This window comes from Elephantulus edwardii, unplaced genomic scaffold (assembly GCF_000299155.1).
Source record: "Elephantulus edwardii isolate Elephantulus edwardi_28Jun2011 unplaced genomic scaffold, EleEdw1.0 scaffold00072, whole genome shotgun sequence".
NCBI lineage: Eukaryota > Metazoa > Chordata > Mammalia > Macroscelidea > Macroscelididae > Elephantulus > Elephantulus edwardii.
Window position 1 is genome coordinate 12,297,913 of NW_006399822.1, and position 12,072 is coordinate 12,309,984.

Sequence of the window (12,072 nt, forward strand, 5' to 3'; positions counted from 1 at the left end):
TGCATGAGTTCCTTGTTTTCCAATGCAGCGTAGTATTCCATTGTGTGAATATACCACAGCTTCTCTATCCATTCGTTTGTTGATGGGCATTAGGTTGTTTCCAACTCCTTGCTATTGTGAACAAAGCTGTGATAAACATGGGTGTGCATAAATTTAGAGTTTTTAAGAATTCAAAATTATTCTAAGAACCCTTAGCTTTTCTGGTCAACTTTCTTAAAGCAGGAAGGTTACCCTGATATTTGGTGACCTATAGGCACAATACTGGTAATATCTCTTCCCTTCCTTGTACCATAACATAGTTAACCAATTCCCACCAGTTTACTCAAGTCCATTTTGACTCAGGGTGGCCCTATGTGTGTCAGAATAGACCTGTGCTTTATAGAGTTCTCAATGCCTGATTGTTTTGGACTTAGATCACCAATATTTTCTTCCAAGTAATTTCTTAGTAGATTTGAACTACTAACATTTTTATTAATAATCAAGTGCTTAAGTTTGCATGACCTAGGAACCCATTGCCATGACACAAGAATGGAGGGGGAAATTACTGTTTATATCCCAATATCTAATTTGTAAATGCTATTCATCAAATAAATGTAGAAGTTGAAACCAAAGCAAAATATCAAAACCAATTTAATGTAAATTCAACTGTGATGAAGCATTGTGGGAATGCTTGCTGACTTATGGTAAAGAAATTCTTCCAAGAAAATTAATTATAGCAGAAAAGAGTCTTGACTTTATAGTAAAGGAAAAAATATATAAACTCATGTGGATTTTTTGTCTGCTTGCTTGCTTTTTAAGTAATTAAATTCTGAGTCTTGTGAAAGATAAATTGAAGCATATTTAGAGAAAGGACAATATGATTTGGGGATTTGAAATATAGTGGGAAGACTGACGAAATGCATGATAGCTTTTCACTGGAAAGGGAGAAAGAAGGGGAAATCTCTTGGTACTAGGAGTTCTCTTCTGATACTCAATGCATATTATAGAGGCAGAGGTTCAATATGGGCCTCAGGGAATAAGCCACAAGGGAAGGACAGATGTTGCAGGAAAAGAAATATCAGGTTTTCTCATTGTCATCTGGGCCTGTGATCAAGGAACAAAGCTGAGGAATAAGAAAAGTGTGTTCATTCACACTCATTGCCGTTGAGTTGATTCTGGCTCATAGTGACCCTCTGTTGGATTTCTGAGGCTTTAAATCACAATAAAAGAAGATAACCATTTCCCACTAGAGGAGCCACTGATGAATTTGAACCAACAGAGACACACAGTCTTTGGGATGGTAGCACAATTCACAATTCAATCCCCTTCTTTCTCCCTTTCCACTATGACTGTGCCACCAGGGCTCCAAGAGAATTAATTCAAGCAAAGATTTGTGTGATTTAATTTTCCTTGTTGCAAGCACATGAAGAAATGCTCAAAATCCCTAGCCCTAAGAGAGATGCAAATTAAAACAACAATGAGATATCATTTCACCCCAGTCAAAATAGCAAAATTTAACAGAACAGCAAGCAACAAATGCTGGCGAGGTTGTGGAGAAACTGGAACCCTGATTCACTGTTGGTGGGAGTGTAAAATGGTGCAACCCCTGTGGAAAGCAGTATGGCGCTTTCTCAAAAAGTTGCAAATAGAAATACCATTTGACCCAGCAATTCCACTACTGGGAATTTACCCTGAGGAGACCATAGCTGACATCCAAGCAGATATATGCACACCCATGTTTATTGCAGCTTTGTTCACAATAGCAAGGAGTTGGAAACAACTTAAGTGCCCATCAACAAACGAATGGCTAGAGAAGCTGTGGTATATTCGCACAATGGAATACTATGCTGCATTAAAAAACAAGGAACTCATGCAATATTATTCAAAATGGCTGACTCTGGAGAACATTATGCTGAGTGAAATATCCCAGTCACAAAAGGACAAATATTACATGATGCCACTGTTATAGAATGGGACTGTCCTTGGGGTTGGGGAGAGACTGAGTAAGATGGGTTCAATGATGTATACTGCACTGAAACAGAGGAGGGAGAGAACTGTTTAAAAGAGATATATAACTAGGTATTTCTGTCATCACAGGAGTCTAGAGCGAGGGCTACATGGTGGAGGGGACCTGGGGGAGGGTTTGTAAAACAATGAAAGAATCTTTTCTTTTACTTTTCCATAAAAAAAAAAATGTCCTTGTTCCAGTCATGGCTTCTTGTCTGTGTCTTTGCGTGGGAAAAATAGGATTCTTTTTCATGGTAGTAAAATTGTGATTGATAAGACCACTTGTGCTTGTGTGGCTAATTTTTTTTTAACCTTTCCTTTTTTAAATATTTATTTATTTATTTTTCATTTCAATGAACATCTACAGAGACCTTGGAATTCCATTCATTCATTCATACTCATGTTCCTCCCTCCTGCACATCCCCCAACCACACCCCCAACTCCATTATGCTGAGTGAGGTATCTCAGTCACACAAGGACAAATGCTATATGGTGCCACTGTTGTAGAATGAGGCTGACATCGGGGTGGGGGCAAGACTGAGAAAAACTGGATGAAATATGTTTACGGCATTGAAGTCTATGGGGGAGAGAATAGTTTAAAAGTATTTTATTTTAGGGCATTATGTTTATCTTAAGAGTACGGAATGAGGGTTGCAGAGTGGATTATATTTGGGGTTTTTTATTGAATTGTCTATTCATTTTTCTTGTCTACAATTGCTTTAAAGGAGCAAAAGTGTGGCTGGTGCATCACAGTTGAACTTTGTAAGCACCATCCTGACCTCTAGCCCCTCGCAAGTGGGACTTTCAGAGGTGGGCTGCCTGTAACTCTCTATCATGGCAGTACATGCAAGTTGACACTATGGAGAAGATGCTGTGTTTCCTGTAATCCCAGGGAAAATACCTCTGGGTTTGTACATTGCCTCTGCACTTTGGTTTAAGAGCTTTTTTTTAAAGCAAAAAAAAATCACTGTACTATAAACATATGGAATTTACTTGTCATGGCCTCTGGATTTGGATGAGCTATTTACCCCTAAGCAAAACTTTATGGAGCAGAGGTAGTTTAAAATTCCTCAAATACAACCAGAAAATAGTTTTTATTGCTGTCCTGTGTTCTCAGGTGTTTGAACTCTACACGTGGTTTATTGGTAGACTTAGTGTTTTAGCTCCAGCTACTGCAAACACAAATATTCCATTCTACCAGCAGAGGCAAGTCCCTTTAAGTCACAGACCTGTGCCAGCAAAGAGCTGAGAGTGTATAGATCTCTTCTCCAATTAAAAACTGGAAATAAAACAGCACAGTGAAGGCATTTTGGGAGCTCCAGTGGTTTTTGTGGAGTGCCATAGGGGTGCTGGATTTAAAATCCTATGATAAATAGAAAGTGGAGCATGTATTTATTAATTTTTACTCATCATGAAAATATTGTAAGCACTCTGTTCATAATATATCTCTACTCTGATCCCTCCCACCACCAATACCACTGATAGCCCAATCAATATCTCTGGGACCCCACTCAAAAACATCATCTTATATTGTCTGAATTATTTCAATGGCCTTCTAACAGACCTTCTTTACCTTGCCTCATTATATTTCCCACCAGCAGCCAGGATGCTAATACCAGTGACTGTTAGATGAGCTCTGACTCACAGAAACCTCAAGTGTGTCAGAGTAGAACCAGCTTGGTAAGGTTTTCAATGGCCTAGTTTCTTAAATTTGACAACCAGGCACCTTTCTTCCATGGGTTCAACCTCAACCTTTTGGTAATCAGCCAAGCACATTTAACCACTTGGACAGGGAAATTAACCCTCTTAAAATTCAGCTCAGATTATGCTGCTTTTCTACCCATACTCTGCAGTGTCTTCTCACTGTTTTTTAGATAAAGCACACAAAATTATAAATACTTGATGTTCCTATGTGTATTTACTGAATAAATAAAGACCTATTAATCACTGGGGGCTAAGCTAGTTATTAAAGTATAAAGATGAGCAACAATTCTCTCCAGAAGTTTATAATCTAGAATATGACATGAACTCACAAATTAAGAAATGTAAATAAATAGTGCTATTTTTCTAAAAAAAATTGAACAGAAAATACTGAGACACAACAAATGAAATGGCCAATTTCGCTTGAGGGGGAAATTGTAAGGGTGAATATTCATAAAAATAATACTTGACTCTTACAAAATACTAAAAATTATAGGTTGACAAGGGATGTGGAAAGATATTTCAGAACAAGGGGACTATAAGGGCAGAGCTTTGAGATGTGGATGAATATTCGAGGAGCAGCATATGCTTTACTATGAGGCCTAGGGTATGGGACAGAGAGGTAGGTATGGGACAGAGGACCAAAGATTAGGTTAGAAGGACTCAAAGCCACGTAGTTTGAAACAACCAGCTACTCTGTAGGAGAAAGATGAACAACCTCTTCCTGTGCCATTCACCACCTTTGAAAACTCACTGCATGGTCATCTATAAGTCAGTTCCACTTTGACAGTATACAACAACAACAACAGCAACAAAAGCAGTAAATATTTTAATTTGCATTGTTTGTTTTTACTGTTTTATTATCTAGGCAGTAGTAGTCATTGAGATTTTTTAAAATGTTATTTCAGTGAAAGTTTATGAAGAGATTAATTTCCATTCATTCATTCATACTCATGTTCCTCCCTCCTCCTTCTCCCACAATTCAATTTAAAATGCCATGTCCTGTTCCAGATTGTTAACTGTGATATATATATTTAAGATGAGAATCTGTTCAGTTTGTGTTCCAGACAGACCACTCTGGAAGAAATAGAAAAATACATTAGAGACTACAAAGCTGATTAGAACTAATATTTCAAGCACAGAAATGATTGTGAGGAAGATCAAGCAGTATTTCCAGTATGATGTTGTACAAAGGACTGCTATGCATTGGATTCAACTTAATAGCTCCTAAAAATGAATATTTAAGAAAAAAGTGAACTGGAGGAGGGGGACGGGAGGTAGGGTTGTTTTTGTTAAATGCTGTTGAGTCGTAGTGACCCTATGAGATAGGAAGAGATGGTAAAAATGTATAACAATGAATAAATGAGAATCTAACTTTTCTGTAATCTTTCATTAAAATAAAAATTAAAACATTTAAAAAAAGAAAAGTTTATTGAATACTTAATATTCACTCAGTTCTTTAAGTTCTTCATTTCATTTTATTCTGTCATCTAATTCTCAGATCAACTCATGTGAGTTGCTATTTTCCTTCCTTAGAGATGGAAGCTCTGAAGCAGAGATGTGATTGTCATGATATTAATTGACTATAAAACAAAAATGGATGTTTAGGAGGGGGAAAATGCCTTGGAGCGTTCTCTTTACTTCAATGCCATGTTGACTGTAGAGATCAGAAAGACAAAGTAGGATCCTGTTACAGTAGTCATAGCAAAAGATGTTGAGATCAATTAACTCAGGAAGTACCTATTTAAAAAAAAATGTGTGGGGGGGGGGGGTGGAAGGAGTTCTGGTGGCCTTGTGGCAAGAAGCTGCATTGCAATCCCAGAGGCACACTGTTTGAATCCACCAGATACTCTGCTGGAGGAGGGACAATCTCCTCCTGTACCAATCAGATCTGATTTAATGGTACACACACAAAAATAAGAAAATAAAATTATTTTAAAAGATACTTTTAAAAGTTAAAAGAAAAGAAACATATAGAGGTAAACATTCTAGAACATAGTCCATTTTTTTTTTATTATAAGGGAAAGGTAAAAATCCTGCTGCTAAGTCAGATTCAGACTATAGCCACCAGGTTCAAGAGGCTGTAAATCTTTCTTTCTGGGCAGAGAGGCCCATTTTTCTCCTATTGAGCAGCTGGTGCTCTCTAGTTACTGACCTTTCAGTTAGCAACACAGTGCATAATGCACCACATGCTCTCTACACTTCTGGCTTGAATGCCTTTTTGAATGGTGGTATGGTATGGGTTGCCAGTATAGGATATGGGATGAATTTAGGAGGATGTTAATAAAGAATTTTGAAGAAATTTGCTTCAACATACCTGTGAAGATTCTGGAGAACAGATAGATATACAAATCTGAGATTTGGCAGGGCCATGGGTTAGGATTGGAGATAGAGATTTGGGAGTCATCAATGGTTGAGGAGAAGCCATGAGGTAGATGAGATCAAGCACTGGCAGCATACACCAAGATGAAATGCAGAGGGGACAAAGGAGGAGGAAAATGGGTGGAGAATGAGTAGGGTAAATAAGATCAAAGATTTGCTACTTAAAAGAATATAATGAAGAATATGAGAATAAAAGGAAGGACTTAAACAAGAACTGAGTGAATAATAATTCCATAAGTTTTTCTTTTTAAAAAATGTTTTAATTGTGATTTTAATGAAATGAAGAGATAAAATGGTAACTGCATAGAAGACTGAAGGAAGATTGGTGATGATTGAACTGAAGCTGTCAATTAAAACAATGGAATTTGCAACCATAGATACAGAGAAGGCTATTCTGAGGTTATTCCAAGAAAAGCACTAGCTAGTGAAAAGCAGGTATATGTGAGAGAAGAAATACAAACAGATTGCATTAGGAAAATCATTAGTCACAGCTATGGAGGGACAGAAAAGCAGAGTGCTCCATCCTGCTTTAAAAGGGGATCAGGAAGCTTTATAAGCCCCTGTGTTTGGTATTTTATACGTGCATTGTGTCCTAAGAAAAATCCATCTTGTGCATCTTATTACACACACATAAGAATTGTATGTATGCAGATTTTGAAAGTAGCAAATCTTACCTATGTCTCAGTCTCCGCCTACATTTTATCCCATTTTATTAATAATGGTGAGCTCTGGTGGCACAGTGCAGGGTTTTGTGCTGCCAACCCAAAGGTGTCACTTCTCTGCTGGCTTAAATTTGCTAGTGGCTTCCTCCCCTATAAATTACAGCCTTCAAGAACTTGCAGGAAGGTCAGGTATCAATTGGTTCTGACTTGACAGCAGTGAAGTTTTATTCTTTTTCTTCTTCTTCATGATGCAATTAAAGTTGCAGAAGAAGGATGGGCAATCTCCTCCCATGTAATTTGTTACCTCTGAAAACCTACTGGAGGGTCAGCTATGAGTCATTTCTGACTCAACATCATAGAACAACAACAACAATGCAATACACTTGAATGGTTTTCAAGAGGATTGAAATTGCAGTGACTGCAAAAGGAATGTTTAAGAAAAGGGTAAACTTAGCACTCACTGATAACCCTGTATCCTAAATAGTAAGTCACCGAAGTAATTATTTCTTGTGTATGTTTGCATATGGTGACCTTTCACTCACATCTTTTTCTCTCCATGTTTTCTTTGCAGATATTTCCATACAATATACTTAGGTATCCGAAGCCGACAGAGTGGGGAGAATGACAGATGGAGGTTTTACTGGAAAATGGTGTATGAGTATGCAGATGTGAGTATGCTGCATTTGCTAGCCACCTTTCTGGAAAGTGCTCCACAGCTGGTCCTGCAGCTCTGCATTATCGTACAGACTCATAGCTTACAGGCCCTACAAGGTAAGGGCTTGCTTGCAATGTGGTTTCTGTATTGGGGGAAGATTCATTGCCTACTTGTATCACAATCCAAAGAACTTTTCTAATGTCCTTTGTTGCTACAGAACTGGCTCTGTAACATGTCTGCTGATTTGTGGGTAGTGCATGTTTTCTTCATCATTACTTGCCATGGCTAACCATAGAAAGACAATTTTCTCTTTCTTTCAACTTCAGTCTAACTAGGAAAAATATATTTATGGGTTTATGTTTGGTGTATATGAGAATAGAATCAAAAGAGGCTTTCTGATTAATGTAATAATTTCTAAAAATTACAAAGACAGCAACATATGTATGTGTATTGGCTGTTTGGGGGGATTTTTTGCATGTGTATGTAAACACACACATACGTATTTAATTCAAGTAGACAAGGAGGGAGAAATTTGCATAAAAAGAAATGGTAGGGATTATGATAATATTGAATGCATGATGCTTGTATGAGGGGGGAAAGCTATTTGTGTTTAACAATATATGCCACATAATTAAATTAACAAAGTTTCATAAGGTGAATATTATCATTACATTTCTTGTTTGTTTTGATCTTTTTTACATTTTTTCAATTTCATCACTGAGGTTCTTCCAAGCTCTGAGGATCTACTACCTTAAATCCTTTCTGAGTGATGTAGATGAATTAAATTAGTGGATAAATGACTTCAGCAACCACTTCCTAAATGAAGAGTTGTTGATAACGTGTTGATTTTGTTTCTACACAGAGGTTGTTAAGTAGTTAATATATTTTAATGTATTCATCTTTTTTAATCTCAGGGAGTCTTTCCTTGACTCCTTTCATATATGCACATTTTTATCATATCCTAAGCCATCCTCTAACTTGAAACTTAGCCTAGTTGGTCAAGAAAACCTTCACAATATTATAATAACTTGTTTTTAGAAGAACATGTGAGCTTGGGTTGAGTGACTAATCCCCTATAATCCCAAAAGCTATATGAAAAGAAAGATAGAAGTTGTACTGCTGGCTGGTGACCCATTTATTCATTGATCTACCCTTGGCCTATTTCATTGTAATATTGTACTATGTCATCCCACACTGCCTTTTGAAATGTTCTGTTCAGCTATTTAGTATCTTGAATTCTTCCTTGTGCTTTGGCTTCTCTGCACCCCAGTGAAATATTCAGAGTTTCTTCTGACATCCATTTTGGTCTTTTCTTCCTCTTCGGTCTTTGTAATGATCGTTTGCACTCTTCTTGAATGATACCCTTGATACCCTGCCAAAACTCATCTGGCCTTCGCTTATTGGTGTTTAAGGCCTTGGTCTTGAGATGATTCTGAAATTCAGGTGGGATAGACTCAAAGTTATATTTTGGTTATATTCTGGAGTCAGAAAATCAAAAGGGCCGAACTCGCTCAGCATTTCTTAAGCTCAAGGAACTGAAGAACAAATTCAAACCTTGAGTTGCCATAATCAAGAATGCTTTAGGCAGAATATTAAATGATCCAGGAAGTACTAAAAGAAGATGGAAAGAATATACTGAGTCATTGTATCGAAAGGAATAGACAGACACAGAAGAATTTAGTGAAACAACATATGAGCAAGAGCCTATGGTGATGAAGAAAGAAGTTCAAGCTACTTTGAAGGAAATAGCAAAAAATAAGGCCCTAGGAATAGATGTTATACCAATTGACATATTTCACCTAACAGATGCTGCCCTGGACGTGCTCACTAAGTTATGTCAAGAAATCTGGAAAACAACCACTTGGCCAACTGACTGGAAGAGATCTATATTTGTTGCCATTCCAAAGAAAGGTGACCCAACAGAGTGTGGAAACTATAGAACAATATTGTTGATTTCACATGCAAGCAAGATTCTACTGAAGATTATCCAAAAAACGATTAGAACAGCACATCAGCAGAGAACTGCCAGAAGTCCAGGCTGGGTTTAGAAGGGGTTGTGGTACTAGGGATATTGTAGCTAATGTTAAATGGATATTGGCTGAAAGCAAGGAGTACCAGAGGAATGTCTATCTGTGTTTCATTGATTATGCAAAGGCGTTTGATTGTGTGGATCATAACAAACTGTGGCTGACTCTGAGAAGAATGGGAATCCCAGAACATTTATTCATGCTAATGCGAAACCTATACTTGGACCAAGAGGCAGTCATCAGAACAGAGCAAGGAAACACTGCATGGTTCAAAATTGGGAAAGGCATATGCCAGGGATGTGTCTTGTCTCCATACCTTTTCAACCTGTATGCAGAACAGATCATCCAGGAGGCTGGGCTCTATGAGGAAAAATGCGGCATCAGGATTGGTGGAAGATCTATCAACATCTGCATTATGCGGATGACACAACCCTGCTTGCTGAAACTGAAGCGCGTGCTGCAGAGGGTCAAGAACTGTAGCCTTCAATATGGATTGAGGCTCAATGTCAGGAAGACAAAGATTCTCACCACTGGACCAATTGCTACCATCAGGATGGATGGTGAAGAGATTGAGATTGTTCACAGTGTTAGTCTGCTTGGCTCTACAGTCAACACTCTTGGTACCAGCATCCAGGAAATTAAAAGACATATTGCGATGTGAAACTCCGCTGTTACGGACCTCTCCAAAGTACTGAAGAGCAATGGTGTCTCTCTGGAGACCAAGGTGCATCTGATACAGTCCATGGTCTTTGCAGTCACTTGTTATGCATCAGAAAGTTGGTCAATTACTAGGGAGGCTAGAAGGAGAATTGCTGCCTTTGAGCTTTGGTGTTGGAGAAGAGTATTGAGGGTACCATGGACTGCTAAGAAAACAAACAGATTAATCTTGGAGAGGGTTAAACCAGGTTGTTCCTTAGAGGCAAGGATTCTGAGGCTTCGTCTGACATACTTTGGTCATGTTGTAAGGAGAGACCAGTCCTTGGAGAAGGACATCATGCTTAGGAAGGTGGAGGGCAGGCGCAGGAGGGCATTGTCCTCTAAGAGATAGATTGATTCAGTGACTGGGGTAATCGGGATGAGTGCGTTGGAGACAGTGAGATTGGCACAGGACAGAACAAAGTTTAGAGCTGTTGTACATAGGGTCGCTATGAGTCGCGAGCTACTTGATGGCACATAAAAACAACAACCACCACCCTTGGCCCAACCCTAGTTTCTTTGGTTTAAGAAGTTAGAAGAAAGTTAAAAAGAACCATAGAATATGATTTTCAGATGGTGGCAAGCAAATTGGAAGAAAGAGAAAGTGGAATATGTCCACCCAGATAGAAAAGAAATGCACAGTGGTGTGGACCGGTGTGGAGGACTGTATTTAGTGCTGCATGACTGTGCAGTTGGCCTAAGGAGATTCTGGCTGTGGTGACCTCATTAGCTCACTGTGACACCTTGTACAAGTAATTTATTCTCCTTGTGCCACAGACTGCAAATGTAAAGATCATAAATTAGTCTGATGACCTCCACTTCATCTTTAATTCCATGAATTTCCCATACACTTAAAATACCAGGAATGTACTTGATGACGTTATCTGTGGGTGAGGATGCAAATGAAATTGAATGGCAGCATATATCACATACTTCTTTTCAGTCAAAAATCTAGATCTTATATTCAACAAAACTTGGCAAACCCTTAGTATAGACCTACCATCTAGAACTCTATCTGGGTTTGGTGGTGGTGGATGCTGTTGAGTTGATTTTGCCTCAAAGCAATCTCATATGACATAGTGCAACTTCCCCACAAGGTATTCTTGACTATAATCTTTTCGAAGCCTATCACTAGGTCTTTCTTTCAGTGTCATTGGTTGAGTTCAAACCTTAACCATTGGACTCTAGAAGAGGAACAAATGAGTGAAAATGTGAAGAGTAGAGAGCTATCTTCTTGTGGTCCAAAGTTATACTGTTTACCTCTCTTTGTATCTTAGAAAATGACAGTGAAGTTTTTACTCTAAAGCTAAGAAAGAGAGGAGGAGGAAAGATTGAGAACTTCTTATAAAGGTTTCTGAAAAAATTAAACAAAACAAAAACCTAAATAGAATGTAATTCTTAACTTTATCCTAAGCATAGCAATTGTGGTTCGTAGCATCATGCCTCTTGCTTGATAAGTGATCTCCAAGTTAGCTCAACTCAGCGATACCTAGCACAATGCAGAATGTACTCTAGATCTCATCCTGGGGAAAGACTATGCCACTAAAATTCATGAATACATAGGAAAAATAAGTTTTCTGTATTCATTAATTTTAGTGGCATACTCTTTCCCCAGGATGAGATCTAGAGTACATTCTGCATTGTGCTAGGTATCGCTGAGTTGAGCTAACGTGGAGATCACTTATCAGGGAAGAGGCATGATGCTAAGAACCACAATTGCTATGCTTAGGATAAAGTTAAGGATTACATTCTATTGAGGTCTTTGTTTTGTTTAATTTGTGGCTGATTCGGAAAAGAATGGGAATCCCAGAACATTTAATTGTGCTAATACGAAACCTATACTTGAACCAAGAGGCAGTAGTCAGAAGAGAGCAGGGTAACACTGCATGGTTCAAAATTGGGAAGGGTGTACGCCAGGGATGCATCCTGTCTCCATACCTTTTCAACATGTATGGAGAGCAGA

The 12,072-nt window shown here is 38.3% G+C and overlaps 1 protein-coding gene across 1 annotated transcript in view; it reads left to right on the plus strand.

The window, feature by feature from the left end:
* XKR4 (XK, Kell blood group complex subunit-related family, member 4) overlaps window positions 1–12,072 on the plus strand; it is a 675,577-nt gene that overhangs the window by 366,770 nt on the left and 296,735 nt on the right. The window contains exon 2 of the mRNA XM_006888838.1: window positions 7,303–7,502. Coding sequence (XP_006888900.1) covers window positions 7,303–7,502 — 200 coding nt within the window. The remainder of the gene's footprint in view (window positions 1–7,302; window positions 7,503–12,072) is intronic.